Source organism: Arachis hypogaea, chromosome 8, assembly GCF_003086295.3.
Source record: "Arachis hypogaea cultivar Tifrunner chromosome 8, arahy.Tifrunner.gnm2.J5K5, whole genome shotgun sequence".
Classification (NCBI taxonomy): Eukaryota; Viridiplantae; Streptophyta; class Magnoliopsida; order Fabales; family Fabaceae; genus Arachis; species Arachis hypogaea.
Window position 1 is genome coordinate 10,573,606 of NC_092043.1, and position 12,536 is coordinate 10,586,141.

General features: G+C 29.7%; 1 protein-coding gene across 1 annotated transcript; it reads right to left on the reverse strand.

The window, feature by feature from the left end:
• Positions 1–257: 257 nt before the first annotated feature.
• Positions 258–6,294, reverse strand: LOC112706051 (uncharacterized). Its single transcript, XM_025757140.3, has 4 exons — positions 3,870–6,294; positions 3,068–3,282; positions 2,368–2,591; positions 258–1,590 (listed from the first exon to the last, which is right to left on the reverse strand). Exons 1-4 carry the CDS (start codon positions 5,497–5,499, stop codon positions 795–797), a joined length of 2,865 nt encoding a protein of 954 aa, XP_025612925.1. The 5' UTR covers positions 5,500–6,294; the 3' UTR covers positions 258–794.
• Positions 6,295–12,536: the final 6,242 nt, after the last annotated feature.

Sequence of the window (12,536 nt, forward strand, 5' to 3'; positions counted from 1 at the left end):
TACAAATTACAGATACACATTGAAAATAAATTAAACCACATATATTTCTACACAAATATATTGATGGCTAATTTTAGTGGCTGATTTTGGTGTATGAATAGCATTTTTGCTAAATAAAAACCCACCAACAATGCTACGACTCTTGCTTTCCAAGCAGAGTTCAACCTCTCTTCACACACTCCCATTCATCTTCAAACTCTCCATTCTTCCTTCACTTTCTCTAGACCTGGTAGTCCTTCATATATATGCACTTCAGATTCACAATTCAAAATTTGGCCTAGCAATTGCATATAACAACTTGGGTAACACTAGTAACACTAACTAGAAAGAAAGGATAATACAACAAATTAAAGCACATTTTGCTTCACTTGATCATTCTTGAAACTCTTGCTAACATCCTGTCTCCTCCTACTCCTAGAGTCCTAGGCATATGGAATAAAATATACAACCACCTACAACCAATTAACCAATAAATGAATTTTTCTGTACAAAATTTTACCTAACTGTAGGATGAAGTGTGTTACAGGACATGATTTAAGATAACTACTTCCTGAACATTGAGCACCCCAAACCTTTGTTGCTGAAAGTTATTCTAAGATAGAACCTCTTGTATGGTATATTTCAAGAGGCACTTCCCTACGGTACAACATTAATTCTAGCTGCAAAAATGGTGGTTAGTGCTAAATCTCCGATGCATAATAGATCCCATGCTCTCTAAACTCCCTCATTCGATCCACACTTGGGTAAATGCAATCTCAAGCCATAAAATCGAAACAAGACAGCTAGCATCTCTATTACGAGGCTTTAGTGTTTTGAAGCCTGACTTGCTCATGAGCCTTCACCACCTCTGAAGTGAAACTTTCTAATGTCTTAAATATGGGAATTAAACCTGCTTGTAAACTATTAGAAGCTGCATCGCGGGCCTGCTTGATGGCTTCTTTATGCCTTGCTCTCTCTTCATGCAATCTCTTCTTCATAGAATCTAGATCCACTTTTAGATCATCTAGTGGTGAAACACCACTTTCAGAATGACCCTTTGACAGTGCTGTCTTCTGCGAAACTTTATCATGCACATGTTCTGCATCTCCCATTTCCCTGCGCAAGGTTCGAAGCTGCATCTCAAAGTCTTTCTTCAGATACTCTGCTTTGATTCTCTGACGTTGCGCCTCGTCTTGCTTCTCCCATAGCTCATGTAGTCTTTGGGCAAATTCATGCATGGCATCTGCCACCCCCCTTTCTGATATTCTACTCATTGCTTGATGCCAATCATTGCAGATCACAAAAACTGGCGGAGCTCCAATTCGACTAGGAGAGAAGGGGACAACACCATCAGCGGTTTCTTCAGGTTCATCGAGAAGGCACCTTCTGAGCCACTCGTTCAGATTTTCAACATATGATTTTTGCATCCTGACCCAATTGTTGAACTGACTGCACCAATTTAGAAGCTCCTTTTCAAGTTCTAGGATGGCCTTCAAACTTTCGTCTCTTTGTAAACCAGTGTTAATTTTAAGAGAGTGAGTTTTACTCTCCATGATAGCTTGGAACTGTTTCTCATGGCATTTGAGCATGAATTTCCACATTCTTGTCAATCTGTTTCAAATGGATTAGTCAAATCAAGTCGTAGACAATATAGCAAAGGGAGAAGCCAAGAACAATTCAACCATGATTGAAAACACAAGATTTTGACATACAAAAGCAGAAAGGATAATGTTAATAATGACACCTCAAACAAGTGTTCAACCAGCTCCCATTTTACAAGAGATGATCCCTTTTATCATCTATTTAGCCTCCAAAAGATATAAGCACACGTTATTGAAGATAAAAATCCTCAATTAAATATCTGAGCTGCCATGTTAAAAACCTCATAATCACCATCCATTCTCGACCTCCTTCATCCAAGAGTTTCCACTAGGAATTTCCCATCCTTATATGGGCATGGATAGAGGGTGATATTTTGTTAATGAAACTTGATGGAGACCAATTGGCTGAAGCATCTTTTGAGGACAAAAGGAGGGTTTAACTTGGTTAAATTTCCCGAAAGATACATTATAACAATTACAGGTTCACTGTCTCAGATCTAAATGCACACACAAAGAAATTAAATCAAGGCCAAAATGATGTGACGCTTCAACTTTTGCTGGGACTAGATAAGAATAATCATTAATACATCATTACTCACTTCAATCTAATCCTTAAAGGGAAGAAGAAACAGCCAAACAAACTGATATTTGAAATAATACCCCCACCCACCCTGCTCCTCTTCCCAACCAAAAATATTTCCCTTTCAAAGACCGTCTTGATGGTAAGACGCTACCAAGCACTCACAGATAAACATTAACATGGTGATTAAGTGAAGAAATTCAATACCCAGTAATCAAAGCTGCAAGTTGAGGCTGCAATTCATCATCCCTCAATTTGTGTATCCGCAATGATATGGCTTCCACAGTTCTGATGGAAATATTTATTTTTGTCAGCAACTTTTTTATTGATGCCTCAGTAGCATCAATTTTAGTAGATTCAGCTCCTCGATTATCCAATGTTTTCAGCCTCTTGCATTGTTTCTCATAAATAGATCGTAACCTCTCTTCATCCTGAGAACAGAGAAAAATTATGAACATGTAAACACAACTGAAATGAGCAAAGAAAAAAATTACCTAAGCTAGAATAAATATGAAACAAACAATCCATGCTCACGATTGACATATCCAAGACATACTGGACCTCAAATAACAGAGTTTAATCCTCTCCAACACGTGGTTGTCAAACGGAAACTATATGAAGGGAATGTAGAAGCTTTTTTTTCCCTAAAAAATTAGATTATATTGACAAATAGATCATTTTAGGTCCTACCATTTATAATTAACAGATCATTTGTGTAAGAGAAGATGGAGACTCACATGCAGTTGTTTTCATGTGAAGTTGATTGTTGAAAACTATTAAAAGATTTGACATGTTTGACTAAATTATCATTTAACAATTCTTAACTATCACTTTCACCCAACTACATGTGAGTTTCCACCGTAAAAGAATCTAACCTCTTGGTTAATTTCAATAGTCATATTCATACCTTAACTTCCTTATACAGTTTCTTCTCCCATGCATAAAGTTTCTCCAAAGTAGATGAAAGGTTTAAAGGATTTGTATTGAACTCTCTCCCAGGTTCACCACAATATGCTTTTGCCATTTTCATTGCCCTAGAAGATAACTGCACTGGAGGCCTAGATGGAGGATGTGACGGTAACCTAGAAGGTGCCAATGAATGTACGATTCTGGAAAACATAACTGGAGGAAAAAACACATCAGGATATTAGATCTGGAAACAGTAACATTCACAACATTTAGTTCATTAAAATACTTAGAGGCCACTGTTTATGGTGGTATGGAGAGTAAAAATTCAAAGAATGAAATCAATAAAATCCCACAACATATATTTAGTAGAAAAATCATCTGAAGAATTCATCTTACATAGACCATTATGTCAGACGGCACCTGCATTTTCTTGAGGCTTATGAAATCACAATCAATCTACAGCTGAAAGCCTTAAAACAACTATTCCAAAATAAACCTGCTTCCATTTAATCAAGTAAACAGCTCATTGATAACATCAAAATCTAATATTATTAGGTTAATGTGGTACAACACATGCCTCTATTTATCTTCTAATGATTGCTTAAAGAAGTTCCCCCACCTGAACAGGTTCATCACTCAACCAAAGAAGCAAAGAAAAGCAACATTAACATAATACACATTAATAGCTGTCTATAATGGAGCAACAACACTAGTATACACACACAGAATCAAAAGCTAACAAACCACAAGAATCTAACAAGAATGCTAGAAACGAAGAACGTCTAGAATCACATTGATACCTTTGAATGGAGCAACCCTGGACCGATAAGGTGGCTTGCAAGCCTCAAGAAGAAGTGCAACCTCCTTCCCAACATTAGAGGCAGTCTCAAACTCATCCCTGATTTCCTGAACAACCTCTTTTAAATCCCTGGTTCCATGAGGAGACAAAGTGGTCAAGCTACTCATTTTTGAAGAAGAATCACCCCCATCAACTGCCGAGACGGTTGCTTCTACCTCAAAAGTCACCCCTTTCTTCCTTCCTAACCGCTCCCCATCCTCCTCCTCCTCCTCAGGGGAGCTCCTAGAAACAATGGTGTCAGGGCTGCTGCTAGTCTTAATCTCCTTCTCATGAAGGGAACCAGAACCACCACCACTATCATCACTGCTTCCATGGAACCTCACGGTCTTATTGGAACTCCCCTCACCATTTTTCCTTCGTTGTTTTCGTTGTTGGGGCATTGATACTGGCACTGCCTTTGAATTTGAGGTACCTTCTCCAAAATCCCTCTCCCTAAAATGTTGTTTTTGTTGTTGGTGGTTTTGCATTGGTGGTGCTTTTTCCTCATTCAATATCTTCTTCTTCTCCTTCTCCCTGTGGTTATGGAGAACCTCCTTCAGCACTTCTTGCTCAGTCTCATCTTCCAATTCTGGAATCCCTTCTCTTTCCCTCACCTCATTCGAATCCGGGCTACTAGAAATCGAACCAAACCCATACCTCCCCTGAGAAGATAGATAACCCGAGTAACCATTGTCATAACTATCAAACACATTCAAAAAATCCCATGCTGAAACCCTCGGCGGAGATGGGGGTGCCGGAGGCGGCGGAGGCGCCGCCGGCGAAGCTGTCCTCTGTTGACCGTAGTAAGAATACTCCGCCCCCGGAGGCGGCGGAGAAGAACCGCTCGGAAACCCAAAATAACCACCAGCACCACCATTGTAACCAAACCCGTATCCACCATAACTATTTTGCGGGTCGGGCCATTGACCCGACTCTGCAACACGGGTCTGTGGCTCTTCGTAGATCATGGATCTTCCAGGAGGCGCGGTTCTCTTCATGTAGAAAGCATATGTATGATTACTATTATACCCTTCCCCTTGTGGATTGTGCCCCCAATCTTGTGGTTCATGATCATGGTAATATCCGTACCCGTAAGGTGGTGATGCTTCTTCGTCATCTTCTTCAATATCGTGCTCTTCCTCTTCGATGTGGATGTGGCCCGAAGAAGAAGAGCGCAATTCGGAATCTGAATCGGACAGGTGTATGTGTGACCCACCGTCGATCTCGTCGCTCCCGGAAGCATCGCCGCCATGCGAAATGGAAGTTGAAGAAGTTGAGGCCCTGATTTTGTTTTTGGTTTTGGTTTTTGTGTTTTTAGAGGGTTTTCCTTGGTCGGAGGGCAATGTGAGGACGGGGGAGCTGAGAGGGGAGGGGGAGGAGCCGGTGACGGAGGCGGAGGCGGTGGCGAAGACGAGGTCGTGGTCGGCGAATTTACGTAGCGCTTCGCCGATGTCTCTGAGGGAGTGGAAATAGGCGACGTGAGCAGCGGCGAGGGCGTAGCGGTGGTCGGAAGCGGCTCTGAGGAAGTCCCGTCGTTCTCTGCAGAGAGTGACGAGTGGGAGGTGGTCCACCTTGGAGCCTCCGCATCCCATGTTCGTCACGGCAGAAGCAGGGTCATGATGGTCATTCCACCATTGAGACAAAGAAAGAAGAAGGAGTGGTGTTTATTTGTGTTGATGAGTTTCGTACTGTTCAGTGTTTCAGTCAGCTCTGCATTCTTTTAGAGAGAGAGAGAGAGAGCATGAAAATGCGTGTGTGTTTGGGGTGGAAAACGAGGGAGAGATCAAGCCGTTAAAATGCAAAGAGAGATGTATGGATTCATCAGGGTTCAGGGAACCAGCAGAATCATTTCCAATCACCCCTCAGATATTAATTTTTAAATTTAATTTAAGCGGAAATATTATTAAATTAGTCAAAAATTGAAGAGGGAAGGAGGGATGTTATGTTGTTATTATTATAGTGTGTGAATAATTAATAATGATGATAAAGAAATGGAGGAAAGTAGGAAAGTAGCATGGAGATTGGTGAAGAGTTGGGGGGGCTTTCTGATTCAGAGGGTCACAGAATGAATAGTTAATAGCAATGGCAACAGCGGCAGCAGCAAAAACAACAACACAGAACGAAGAAGGAAGGAAGGAAGGAAAAAATAAGAGGAGGAGAAGAATGAAAAAAACTCGTGGAACCCGCACCCGCCATTTGCAACGGGCCCCTTCCCCATTATTATAATTTATTACCATTTTTCATTAATTTAATTTTTGATAAAGGATCATCTGTAAGGCTCATCTAAGGAGACTAAAGAGTAAGGAGTGCTGCTATTTAATTATGTTTTTTGTTTTTTATATTAATAATTTGAAAAGATAAAAGTTAAACATTTTTTGTTAAAATTAAAAAAATGTAGTAATTTATTTGTTACTTCAATTGGCATATCTTTTTAAGGAGTTTAATACTTTTATTTTTTAAAGTACATTACCATTTATGAACGTGTATAAATACAGAAATATAATTATTTATATATCATTTATCAGTTTAAAATTTTAAAAATAATTTTATAACATAATATCATATCTTTAAAATCTAGAAGTTAATTTTTGTTTTCCAACATAAAAGCATTTTAACATAATGCAACAAAAGAGGAAAACAAATTATTTTTTAAAACAATAATTCATTAAAATAAATATAAAAAAGTTATACATAATACCTAATTTATGTATTATCTTATAAATAAAAATTTTTTTCATATTTCATCCAAAAAGGGAAACAATTTTGTAAAAGCTAATTAATTCAATAAAATTTGAGAAATGATAATGTCTATTTTATTTTTTATAATATTATTTCACACATAATTTTTTTATATTATGTGTTTGTATAAATTTATAAAAAATGATATTATTAAAATAAAAATAACAATATCTATTTTATAATTATATATATAATAAAAATTTATATATAATTATTTTTATATAAAATTAATAGTTATAAATTATTAAATAATTTGATAAATTTAATTAAATTATGATATGAATTTATATATATTTTTTGGATGTGTTGAGGGACATATTGCAATAAGGTGGAGAAAGGGCATCTACAATTCAAACCACGTGGTCATTCCTCATTAGTCATTACTCATTCAAATTTGAGGTCAATGGTACTGCTTATAAACAATTGACACCCCCTCCTTTCCCTCCCAATTCCTCCATAATAAACTTTACAATTTGCATAAACGAGAGTTATTAAAACTTAATTTTATTGTAATTTTTGTTACTGCATTGTTTATTGCAATACCACTATTGTAATTCTCATTGTTCTATTGGGAGTTTATGATTTATGTATCCGAGACTGATCGAATGGGGAAAAGGGGGGGGGGGTTCGAAGTGTGCGAGAGCAATAGTCCAGAAGCGTGCATAAAGTGACTTTATTCAGATTCAATCTTACCTCCTAATTATTGAAAGATTTGGCTAAAAAAAATAGAGATATTATTATATTAATTAAAAATAATTATTTAAATTAGTTCTTAAATGGATACTTTAACTTTTAAATTTTAAAATATATAAAATTTATTTTTATTAGATAATAAAGTTTTCTTTTAATTTTGATTCAAATAGTGAATATAAAATATTTTTCAAAAATAAAAAAATCTCAAAACAATACTTAAAAAAATTTTAAATAATTATTTTAATTAAACAGATTAAATTAGAAAAGATATATTGTTTAACAAAAATAAACATTAAAAATTATTTTACGTATTTTAAAATCTTAAAAATTAAAATATCTACTTTTAAAAACTTTAATTTGGATAATTATTCTTAATTAACAAATTTAAAATAAAGTTTTTGTTGCCATATTTTTGGAGTATTGATTAGGATCATTATTATTAAAAATAATTTAATTTTTTTAATAATTATATTATAAATGTACTAAAAAATTAATTATCTAATATTTAAAAAAATATTTTTATTAAACACTTTAAAAAAATATTTAAAATATTCTATACAAAATTTTATTTATGTTTACAACCTATCGATAATTTAATTTCGAGTAATTACCTAAATCAGTCCCAAAAATTTTAGAATCGGACATTTTAGACCTTAAGAAAAATTAATGCACAGAATAATTCTCAAGGTTTTATTCCGACAGTTTCCAGTTCATTTTTTGGCAGAGTAATTACTCAGATCAGCCCCAAAAATTTTAAAAACGGACATTTTAGTCCCAAAGAAAAACTAATGTACAAATCAATCTCCCAATGTTTCTCTCTATTAGACATAATAGTCCTCCGTCTAAAAATAAAATAAAATAATAATTATTATTAATTACATAATAATATTGTACTATATTTTTTGTAGTTTTTGGACAAAAATAATAATAAATTCATTCATTAAATATATATATATATATAGTTACTCAATAATAATAATAAGGTTTAATTACTCTGTTAGTCCTTATAGTTTTGTAAAATTTTCAATTAGATCCCTATACTTTTTTTTTTAATTGAGTCCCTGCACTAAATTTTTTTTTTCAATTAAGTCCTTTTTAGTAGTAATTAGCTTAATTTTATAGGGACCCAACTAAAAAAAATTGGTATAAGGACCTAAATAAAAGAAAAAAACTGTAGGGGTCCAATTAGCAAAAAAATTTGGTGCAAAGAGTCAATTAAAAGGAAAAAAAATTATAGGGACCTAATTGAAAATTTTGCAAAACTATAGGGACCAACAGAGTAATTAAACCTAATAATAATAATAATAATAATAGAAATTATTTTACAAAAAATTCAAAGTTAAAATTATTTGATATTTTTGTATTTAATATAATCAAAAGATGTCATATATATATATATATATATATATATATATATATATATATATGTTTATATTTAAAAATATGTATTAAAAGAAAATATTTTAATTTAGATTTATATTAAATACATATTTTTTTAATACAAACATATTTTTTAAAATAGTACATCTTTTGATTATATTAAATACAAAAATATCAAATAATTTTAATCTTGAATTTCTTATAAAATAATTTCTAATAATTTTATTGATTATTATTATTATTATTATTATTATTATTATTATTATTATTATTATTATTATTAATTACATAATAATATTGTAACATAATTTTTTTGTATTTTTTAGATAAAAATAATAATAAATTTATTCATTAGATTTTTATATATGTATTTATATATATAGCCACTCAATAATAATAATAATAATAATAATAATAATAATAATAATAATAATAATAATAATAATAATAATAATAATAATAATAATAAAATTATTAGAGATTATTTTACAAGAAATTCAAAGTTAAAATCATATGATATTTTTGTATTTAATATAAATTCAAATTAAAATATTTTCTTTTAATTCATATTTTTTTTACATAACACATCTTTTAATTATATTAAATACAAAAATATCAAATGATTTTAACCTTGAATTTATTATAAAAGAGTAAAGTATTATTTTTGTCCCCAATATTTGGGGTAAGTTCTAAAGTTGTCTCTAACATTTCAATTGTCTTATTTAAGTCCCTAATATTTCAAAATTGAATCTTGTCCTGTCGTTAGGGATCCGTTAACAAAATTGACAGCGGGATAAAATTAAGACAATTTTAAAACGTTAGGGACTTAAATAGGACGAAAACGTTAGGGACAAAAACATACATAAAAATAAATTGTAATTTAATTTTATCTTTCAATAATATTAATTTTTTTACTATACATAGTATTCAATTATTTTTAATTACATCTAAATAAATTATACTTAATCACATTACTTTTATTTTAAATAAATTTATTTTTTTATAATTTTAAAGAATTTTGATACATCAGAGACAAAAAGGTATAATTTATATTTTATTATATATATATATATATATATATTCTTTCTTTTCTGCAAGTTTATATACTAGTCATTCTACAAACATTTCATAATAACTAAAAATATTTAAGAGTAAAATTATAAAAAAATTAATTTATTTAAAATGAAAGTAATATGATTAAGTGTAATTTACTTATATGTGATTAAAGAATAATTGAATACTATATATAGTAAAAATATGATATTATTGAAAGATAAAATTAAAACTTATTTTTATGTATCATTTTTGTCTCCAATGTTTTCGTCCTATTTAAGTCCTTAACGTTTCAAAATCGTCTCAATTTTGTCTCGCCGTCAATTTTGTTAACGGATCCCTAACAGCAGGACAACATTGAATTAGTTTTGAAACATTAGGACTTAAACAAGATGATTGAAATGTTAGAGACAACTTTGAGACTTACCCCAAACGTTGGAGACAAAAACAATACTTTACTCGTTATAAAATAATCTCTAATAATTTTATTATTATTATTATTATTATTATTATTATTGAGTGACTATATATATATATATATATATATAAAAGAATCTAATGAATAAATTTATTATTATTTTTGTATATATATATATATATATAAATCTAATGAATAAATTTATTATTATTTTTGTCCAAAAAATATAAAAAAATATAGTACAGTATTATTGTATAATTTATTATTATTATTATTATTATTATTATTATTATTATTATTATTATTAGACGTTGAGAATAAAAACAATACTTTACTCATTATAAAATAATTTCTAATAATTTTATTATTATTATTGTTGAGTGACTATATATATATATATATATATATATATATATATATATAAATAAGAATCTAATGAATAAATTTAATATTATTTTTGTTCAAAAAAATATAGTACAATATTATTGTATAATTAATAATAATTATTATTATTTTATTTTATTTTATTTTTAGACAGAAAACTGTTATATCTAACAAAGAAAAATGTTAAAATTAATTTGTACATTAAATTTTTTTAGAAACTAAAATATCTATTTTAAAAATTTTTAAAGACTTATTTAAGTAATTACTTTACTAAAAAATAATTAAAAATTAATTTATTTACTAAAATAAAATCTTAAAAATTATTTTATATATTAATTTCTTTTAAAAATTTAAATACCAAATTTTAAAATTCTTAAAAATTGATTTAGATAATTACCCTTTAATTTCGGTACCGCGAGCGGGCGACCACTGACTTGGCTGCATAAATACCAATAAATGCGCGTCAAGTATCCTATCCCCGCCTTTTAACAACAAGGTGTGGAAATTAGTGAAATTTTTTCCATAATAAATAATACCTGTATAGGTTAGTATTCCAATGTCCTATTAGTACAGTACCAAGTTTTTTACTCGGTTTAGTTATACATTTAAATATTTTTGTTAATTAAATTTAATTAAATTAATTTAAATTTAATAAAACTTATTTTTATCACATTAGTATATATACACACATTTTAAACACAAATATATATTATTTTTTATTTTTATTTTTATAAAAAATCAAAATTAATAAAGATATTTATAAAATATTAGTGTTATTAGTAATAACAATAACACAAAAAAAAGTAATATTAGAAAAAAAAAGAAGACATGCGTGTACAAATTTAAAAAAAAAACGAAAAAAGAAAAAGAGAAAAAAAATCTGTATGCCCAAATTTAAAAATGAAGAAGAATGAAAATAAAAAAGCAACAGAAAAAAAAAACTTAATTAAATTTAGTTAAGTATTTTACTTAAATGTATAATTTTATTATTATTTATTTGTTTTCTCTTCACATGGAGTAATTGCCTTTTACAATTTCTACAATATTTAATTACAATTATTATCATATCTTTTCAGTTAAATATTTGTCACTTTAATTATCTAGTAATCATCTAAACTATCTAAGTATATGAATTGAATTGGGCTCATTTTGTTTCGTAGTGGAAAATGAGCACGTGTCATGTTTAATTATGGATTAGTAGTGTATTTTTATTGAATAAATGGTTAAATTAGTTTCTAAAAATTACTTATTCTTTAAATTAATTTTCGAAAGTTTTTTTAATCAAATTCGTTCTTTAAATATTTTAAATTAGTTATGTTAGTCACTTCATTAATTTTTTTATTAATAGGTGTCAAAATTTGCTAATATAACATGTTAAGTGACACCATAACACACTCCTATGAGTTTTAATTGACTATTAGCATAATAAGTTTATGAAATTAGATCAAATTAAAACTTAATTGAAGAGAGAACTTAAGCTATTGGAATCCCTCAATTTGAAGTTGATTTGATCTAATTTCATCAATTAATCATGTTAATAGTCAATTAGGACTACTAGGTATGTGTTGTGATGTTATTTAATGTACCACATCAATAAACTTTGATACCGTTAACAATAAAAGTGACCGAAGACTAATATGACTAATTCAAAATCTTTAAAAGACAAATTTGATTAAAAAAAATCTTTTAGGACCAATTTAAAAAATGAGTAATCTTTTAGAGACTTATTTGACTATTATTTATTCGTTTTTTATTAATATAAAGATTTTTTTTAATTCTAAATTATAAATCAGAGGTTTGAATGTGGCTAGCATGAGAAAATTGGGAATAGATTCTCTTAATTGTTAAAAAACATAGAGAGTGTAAAGTGTGATTTTTAACTCTTTGTTGATCTCTTTCTCTCTCATATTTATTTTTGGTTCTATTTATAAAACTAATGGTGAGAGATCACACTTTACTCTC

Coding starts and splice junctions, on each gene's coding strand:
- LOC112706051 (XM_025757140.3), bottom strand. CDS start 5,499: ATGGGATGCGGAGGCTCCAAGGTGGACCACCTCCCACTCGTCACTCTC. Junction 2,592..3,067: donor AACTGTATAAGGAAGTTAAG/GTATGAATATGA, acceptor CTCTGTTCTCAG/GATGAAGAGAGGTTACGATC. Junction 1,591..2,367: donor CTTGCAGCTTTGATTACTGG/GTATTGAATTTC, acceptor CATTTGAAACAG/ATTGACAAGAATGTGGAAAT.